General features: G+C 40.7%; 1 protein-coding gene across 2 annotated transcripts in view; it reads right to left on the bottom strand.

The window, feature by feature from the left end:
- LOC135486105 (serine/threonine-protein kinase MARK1-like) overlaps positions 1 to 7,150 on the bottom strand; it is a 136,985-nt gene extending 129,835 nt beyond the window's left edge. For both annotated transcript variants that reach the window (XM_064768630.1, XM_064768631.1), the window contains exons 1-2: positions 6,746 to 7,150; positions 1,126 to 1,254 (exon numbers count right to left, since the gene is read on the bottom strand). In XM_064768630.1, coding sequence (XP_064624700.1) covers positions 1,126 to 1,254; positions 6,746 to 6,856 — 240 coding nt within the window. In that variant the 5' untranslated portion in view covers positions 6,857 to 7,150. The remainder of the gene's footprint in view (positions 1 to 1,125; positions 1,255 to 6,745) is intronic.
- Positions 7,151 to 8,498: the final 1,348 nt, after the last annotated feature.

The raw sequence follows: 8,498 nt of genomic DNA, 5'->3' as shown, positions 1-8,498 counted from the left end.
GAAAATTTCTGCACAATTTAATTCAATGCCTCCCATAAAGCCAAACTTTTAAAATCCAATTTATTCATCTTAATTTTGCGTAAATTCAGCAGAAATTGACAAAAAAAACGCTATTCTACAGCGAAAGCCTTGCGAACGGGGGCGCCGCCATTTTGTGCGTCATGTGACATGCAGTTCATCAGTGATTGGCTTTCAGGGACTTACGTGTTTCTGCACCAATATGGTGGTGGCGTTTACTGGGTTTTGCAAACAAACTGGGTTTAAGGTAGGCATTTATGATGGGACTTACGGGATTTTGCAACAATATGATTTGACTAACGTCATCTACATGCCAAAAGCTGTACATTGGTACAGCTATCTCATTTTTCATAGGAATGGCGTTTACGGGGTTTTGCGCCTGAACCCCTCATATCCATAGCTTGTTTCCTTATGAATCCTCAAAGGTTGTTTTTAGATGGAGTTCATGATGTCACATACAAAAAGTCACTTCAAATGCGTGACATGAAGATCACCAAGCGCACCATCAGTGACACGCCAATGACCATGATAAAGTGAAAATACTATCAAAATATTTTGCTTCAAGCACACACAACAGACAAAACATAGCTTTTTGGCGAAATGTTTGGCAAGTTTTTTGACACCAATGATGATGCGAGAATAAACAACAAAAGTTTTTCGTCATTTTGTCATGTGAGTTTAGCTTTTTAGGCAACGATGGAAAGCAGGTTTGATGATGATTACAAATCTCACGATGACAAATGTTGTGTACCACCAACAAATGGATGTTTTAAAATCAACAAAACCACCAAACAATAAGATTAAATAAACTGTTTAAGGAATGAAGAGGCCGGTTTTGGTTAAGCTGGTTAAAAATCGAATATGAAACGTCATCAACTGAGAGTGATAAATGAGAAACAATACACATACATATACACCAAACAAATTATCATTTAATGGCACCCCTGAAGTAGAAAACAACGCAAAAGTTGATACACAGGTAGGCTTGTTTGACCCCTACAAAAGAGCTTTGAGCTCCATCTGACAGGGTATGAGAAAGCTCTAGAAAATTATGCTTCACGAAAAAGGGATTACTTTTCATACATCAAAGTCTTCAAATCAGCTTACCTTCAATGTCTCGTAAAGCCGTATTATGTTCGGATGACGGATTTGAGCAAGGATCCTGGCTTCACGATACAAATTCTGCCGAGTATAGTCCTCCTTGATTTTGCGAGTGTCTATTATTTTGATAGCAACCTGAAAAGACGAGGAAGAAAACAAATATTTAGGGATTGATGAACCGATTAGGGGGTTTTTCTCAACACAACTCATAAAGTTTGTTTGTGCTCCATCGGGAATCAAAATTATTTCATCCAAACAACAGCAAACTTCTCTATTAAGGACACCCTTGAGACTGACAAGTGTTGTCCTTAATAGAGAGGTGTCCTGATAAGAGAGGTCAAATTGAATGGAAACACCCAACTTGGGACCAAAACTAGTGTCCTTAATAGAAAGGGTGTCCCTTATAGAGAGATGCCGGCTTAGGGAGGTTCTACTGTATTGTGACACATTCTGAAGAATTAACTCGCTACCAGGTTCACCTAATCAAATTTCATGTGACACAACAAGTCTTTTTTCCACTTTTCCTGCAGTGCCCTGTTTCTTCTCCCCGCACAAAATCAGATTCATTATCTTTGCGGATTATTTTCAAAGTCACCCGCAACAATGTCAAAAATAGCAGGGAAACCATTGGTTATGCGCAATCCTTCATTCCCATGCTTATTTTAGCTTAGTGGCGTCACCAAGGAAATGTTTTGTGTCATGTGCACACATCAAGCTACACACATCATAATGACACAAAATTGTTTTCGGGCAAAAGTTGTTTAAAGCACTTTTCACAACCGAACACACTGTTCTGGAACAATGTCTTTTTGTTTTTGTCACCAACACACGATGAGTTTATTATGAAACAAAACAATGGTTTTTGTCATTTACTTTAGCTTGTAATGTACGCTTAGCTTAAAATAGATAGCAAACCTTTCCTTCGCTTTTAAAATGTTATCTAAACTATCATACTGCCACTCCCACAACATTGCCGCAGGGCTGGGATGGCGTATTGTCATTGACAGAAACAGATATGTTTCTTCCCTATAAATCTTATTTTAATAGGGGTATGCCGTTCGTATTTAATCCTGGGTCAGGAAAATAGAAATCAAAATACACAATGCCGTAGTGCAGTTATTATGAATGCAAATTCGCTGAAACTTGGTATCTATAGTATATATATATATATGTCTATACAACGGCATTGTTGAAATTTATATTCGAACGTATTTATGCGATTGGAAATTTTCAAATTCAATTAAAAATTTCAAATTTCTAGATACTGACTAAGAGCATAGGCCTTTAAAACTGACTGACATTACAATATTGAAACTGTGGAATCAATTGCCAGAAGATTTTAAAATTCCCTTCAAATCAAGATGTGGATAATTTAAAAATCAGGCCATTAAATCGCTTGGTTGTCACACTGGCTTTATGGTGTAAGAAGGCGTCACATTTCCCCAAATTAACAAAGCAAATTTTTAAAAACCATTTTTTTCTTTGTTTTTATTTTCAAAGATAACAACTCGCTCGAATTGAAGTATTTTCCACACCCAAAAATGTTCATTTCTACTCCTAAATCCGACAATTTAACGCCCAACCCTTCCTCCTAAAGGGGCATTTTCAGGTGGAAAATTTCAGGAAGAAACTCTTGTGCTGAAGTTGCTTTTTCATGGAACAGCAAACTCTGGACCGATTCTCAAGATGGATCCCTGACAAAACTAGATTCCCATTCCAATTCTGCATATATAGGCCCAATGTTAGAACCCACTGTACCAGAAACATTAGGGAATCGATCTATCCATTTTCAGTATGCCCGACGACCAAGCCCTAGATGGCAAATTGCAAATGAATTATTGACAAACATTCGAGAGAGGAAGTAGAAGGGTCATTGTAAACATCTGTTTACATTTTTCAATCGAGTGGAATTGGAAATTTGTGACACGAAGTCCTCTAGTCACTCAATGGTTAAATGTTATTAATTTCGACTGCCAGCAAAGGCCTGCCTGAAATCGACATGCCATGTCCAAAACTGCCTCGAAACAGTGTCCAAAATCATCATTAGAATTCAGCATCTGTGTGATACTACCGGTTGCAGCGCATGGTGGTAAGCAGAGTGATTATCCTCCTGGCCAGGTATAAACTACCACACCCAAGTTGTCCCCTTAAATTGCCAAAATGACTCCACTTCACTCTCCGATCAAGATGTTACAATGAACTTTTTTACTGCTTCAAGTGCCACATTCTAGTTACCTGCTTCCGCGATTCTCCTTCTGACAAGAACATAACAAAAACACTTTGACCATTTTCATATTGATCATGTAATAAACAATCACTTGACTCTCCACAAGGTCATCGCCAACGTCACGTAGCTCAGCCGACGGTGAATAATTCACTCTCCGTGATGCTTTGATCGCCATCCACTTCGTCCCTCTCATTACAAGTATCAGAAAAAACATCACATCCGCATAACACACTTATAACGATCCAATTTTATTCATAGAATCCCACTGGGCACACCCAACGGCATTACAGTCACATGACGCTCCACCCATCCATCTTCAATGTAGGGGCAAGCTAATGAAGCCGAGATGATATTTCACACTACTCCTTTTCTGTTAGTCCGTGATGACGTCAAATAGTTGATGGAAAAAATTTGTATTTGAAGCAATCTAATTCCACTATTACGCTAACCACTAGACAACCCGGGTTACCATGCGTTGGAGTAATTTTGATGTTAAGTTTTTTGCTTTGCAATTGTCACTGAGTCCTAACAACTTAATCGACTGTAAAAGAAAAAATCTTCGCTGGAACTTTTTCAGCAAAATATAGTAGTAATAATTGGAAACGTCAGGTGGGGGGTCAAATTTTGCCCAAAACCTTCGGCCGAAGCCCCCTCCAGCTCCCCAATTTGGGCTGAAAGGGTGGATGTCATCCTGGGTGCCGACAAATGGTACCCAGGTTCGAGATCGACTGGACAATAAGCACCCTGGGTGCCATTACACCAGACAAACAGCACCCAGCTTCTTTTTGCCTGGCTTACTGATCTTAGGGACGACGTTTCTTGCAATTTTGTTTTATCTCGCGCCGTGGTACTTGCGGCATTAGCAGTGCTCGAAATAAAAAGAACAGATAAACAGAAAAAAACGCGTTTAGGCCTATAGGTCATTGAAAGCACATTTCGGATATATCCCTCCTATACACCTTTTCTGAATAAATCATCCAAAATGTGCTTTCAAAGACCTTTAGCCCTAAATGCGTTTTTTTCTGTTTATCTGTTCTTTTTATTTCGGGCAATGCTAATGCCACAAGTACCACGGCGCGAGATAAAACGAGATTGCAAGAAACGTCCTCGTCCCTAAGATCCGTAAGCCAGGCAAAAAGAAGCTGGGTGCTGTTTGTCTAGTGTAATGGCACCCAGGGTGCTTATTGTCCAGTCGATCTGGAACCTGGGTACCATTTGTCGGCACCAAGGACGACATCCACCCTTTCAGCCCAATTTGGTCTCGATTTTTATTCTGGAAACGCCAAAGCAGTGTTAAAATTCCATAAGTCACTATTTGATCAATTCTAAATTACTGACATGCATTTTTTAAGTAATGAAGGTTTTTTTTGTCTGTATAATAGCACCATTTTCCAATCAACATAAAAATTGTTGCTAGGGTGACGAAATTACGCTGTGAGGCTCTTGATCTCAAGGAATGGGAGCAGCGCATTTCTCAAAAATATCCCATGACAAATGTATGACCTGGTGAACGACCTGATTAGTTTCCATGGTAATCAGTAGCAGCCATTCCCAAATGAAAATAGAGAGGTTATAACAAATTCATTGAAGATTCTTTTCAAGAAAATATCTTAACTAAGAATTTTACCAGAACCTTGTAAAATATACGCAGCTATCACTTTTTTTTGCAGAAATTATTGCATGGTTACAGATTACAAGCAATTTCTAACAATTAGACTTATTTCATCAGGACACCTCTCTCATGGACAGCACTGTCAGTTCCAAGCATGCCAAGGGTGTTCCTAATAGGGGTTTCTACTGTTGTCACCGCCAGCATGTCATATAACATGCTTGTTAATTCAACTCAATTTGACTTATTATGAAATTTAAATTTCTGGCATAGTTCTTCTTAAAAATATAACATGCAAGTCTCATTCATGAGTCCCCAAAGAGACTCCACGGACAAAACCAGGATGTCATCAGAGAGATGGGACCAAACAGCAATGGTGGAACTCGGGTTGCCTTGACAACAGATCAATTGGGCAGAAATATAATTAACTAACCGGAATAATGGTGATACTCCGTGTTTACTACATACTGCATATAGACTACAGTAGAACCTCTCTATTAAGGACATCCTTGGGACTGATAGATACCGTCTTTAATTGAGAAGTGTCCTGATTACAAAGGTCAACTTCAAAGGAAACAACCAATTTGGACCATATGGATTGTCCTTGATAGAGAGGTAGTCCTTAATAGAGAGGTGTCTGCTATGGGAGGTTCTACCTTCTGTCTATCAGGAACCGACTCAGAAGATACAAAGAGAATTGCATGTCACATTAAAAATATATTTATTAAAGGTTTGTGACTACATATTTACTGCCCTACTACTTACTAGAGAGGTTTCCTAATTAGAGAGGTCAAATTGAATGGAAAGTACCAATTTGGGACCAAAACTAGTGTCCTTAATAGAGAGGCTGTTCTTAATAGAGAGGTGCCCGCTAAGGGAGGTTTCACTGTATATACAGTACTATATTAAGAACCTCTTTATTAAGGACACCCTCAGGACTGACAAGTGCTGTACTTATTGGAGAGGTATCCTGATAAGAGAGGTCAAATTGAATGGAAACAACCACCTTGGGACCACAACTGGTGTCTTTATAGAGAGGTTGTCCTTAATAGAGAGGTCAAATTAAATGGAAAGTACCAATTTGGGACCAAAACTAGTGTCCTTAATAGAGAGGTTTTTCTTAATAGAGAGGTTGTTCTTAATAGAGAGGTGTCCGCTAAGGGAGGTTTCACTGCATATACAGTACTCTATTAAGAACCTCTCTATTAAGGACACCCTCAGGACTGACAAGTGCTGTCCTTATCGGAGAGGTATCCTGATAAGAGGTCAAATTGAATGGAAACAACCACCTTGGGACCTCACCCTGGGACCTTTATAGAGAGGTTATCCTTAATAGAGAGGTGTCCACTAAGGGAGGTTCCACTGTATATATATATCTTCACACGCTTGCCCTATTTCGGAACTTTTTGGAGTAGTGACACTGGCAGCGTGGGGTGGGGCCAGGGAGGGGGACACACCAAGCAATACCATTTTAACAAGTTGATAACGGGGGGGGGGGGGGACATAGATATCCGATGCCATGAAATATTCGTGAAAACTCATATTCTGTGACACTGGCAGCTTGGGGTGGGGCCAGGGACACACAAAGCAATACCGTTGTAACAATTTAATAAGGGGGAGGGGGTTAACATAAATATCTGACGCAATGAAATATTGGTAAAAACTCATATTCTATAGTAGAAAGAGGCGGGGCCACTGCCGAAATACATCTCCTGACCCGTCCGCGACCCGTCCCCATCATTATGCGATTTTTTTTTTCGGAGATGCGACAATCGGTAAGGACGACTCACCTTACATTTTGATATACCATGCGTAGCAAGCTCTACTTTGGCAAAGTTGCCTTTCCCTAGCGTCTGTCCTTCCATCACATAGCGGCCGATGTACTGGATTTTCCTGCCCATCTCTCATTGAACTACAGTATCCCATATATCCGTCTCCATGCCTTGCTCAGGATCGGAGAGATTTTAAGAGCTGCACTGAAATAGACGCACAGACATAGCAAACCTTATTTAATGCCACACATGATGATGATATCCACTGATAGCTATCTCCTGAATTATTCTTCCTCCTGCTTTATGAATATAGCCAAAACGATTGCCTAAACATGGCACCGATATGTAGATGTACTTCCTATAGTAAGCGCTTTATACAGGGGTCATGTCTGCTTACAGAAATGAAAATAATGCTCATGAAAATCGGCTGGATCAAAGAGACCGAAAGTGATGCCTGTCGCTGAAATCGCTCGCTATCGAGATTCGTCGCTCGGAATCGCATTCGGGAAGATTCGCGGATTACCTCGCATCCAGGCTATATATGGATGCAAACATTCAGGACTGTATTGTTTAGTAAAAGTGTTACTTTGATAGTGAGGCTGCAGTGTCAATTGCAGAATTTGCGCGCAAAATTCAATATGAAATCCTTCCTCATTATCTTCCGCTTGGCCTCGCAGCCACTTGACCATTATGCGATATACCGCCGTCTCAGGAGTGTAAAAGGGCGCCATATATGCAGGAGCCAGGTAGGTAAAGAGTTACACGAAGTCCTGACAAAGGTCTCTATCTGACCAGCCTCAAAACTAGTCACGATTCTGCCTGGGATATCTTTAATGCTGAAATCCCGGACTGAATCGAACAAGACCCAGTCCCCTATAACTGTCCAAATCAGTCACCCGAAGGTGCCCAATGTGACCCCTTATGCTCATGCCTATAGTCCCCCTTTAACATCGTGTCCCTCAATGTATTGACATTGCTCAACATGCGCGTTAGGCTACGGAGGCAATATCGCTTGAAGTTCAGTATACCCTCTAAAGTCCTAAGTGCATAAAAACAACTTGCGGTATTCCAGATGGAGTCATTTTGTATTTAAAGGGACAACCTGGCCGTGGGATTAAGGTGGCCACGATGGTAATGTGCTCATTCGTCACCAAGTGCCGCCACATGTAGCATCACGCTAAAGCTGCACATCACTGTCATTGTACTATAGCGTCAAGAACCTAAGAGAAAGGAATCGATGACGCCTTTGAATAGACCCATTTAAATATGATCAGTTTAAAATCTGAGCAGTTCGATAGATTAAAAATGTTTCTACGGAGTCAATACCAATATTGGCTCTGTTAGTCAATAGTTATCAACGCTTATGGATCTTTTTTATTGCAGGCGTTCTTTCCCGTCAGCAGACGCTACGTCATTCGCGCCGAAAACGACAATGATGCCATCTATATGAAATTGGTATGGATTGATATGAAAGTATTAACACGACTGTGAAACAAAGTGACGAGCCAATAAGCCCTAATCCGAAGTACCCATCATTCGAATGCGGTAGATCCACCTTCTTCGAATACCAGTGTCACTTGAACGCTGCTCCCCTCGTCCGACTGAAAGGGTGTTGATCCACCGACTCCCGCCCTTCTATCCTTCTATTTGCAGGGTTCCGAGAGTCACTTACTTCGCCTCAGTGTTTCAACCAAACTTTGAAGCTCCCCGTATAAAACGAGCGATTTAATTCACTGCTGCCTGCGATTTAAATCGCGCGCGACGATTATCG

The sequence above is a fragment of the Lineus longissimus genome, chromosome 4 (genome assembly GCF_910592395.1).
Source record: "Lineus longissimus chromosome 4, tnLinLong1.2, whole genome shotgun sequence".
NCBI classification, from domain to species: domain Eukaryota; kingdom Metazoa; phylum Nemertea; class Pilidiophora; order Heteronemertea; family Lineidae; genus Lineus; species Lineus longissimus.
The sequence above is the reverse complement of the archived record's forward strand: the minus strand, read 5'-3'. Positions and strand labels throughout refer to the sequence as shown.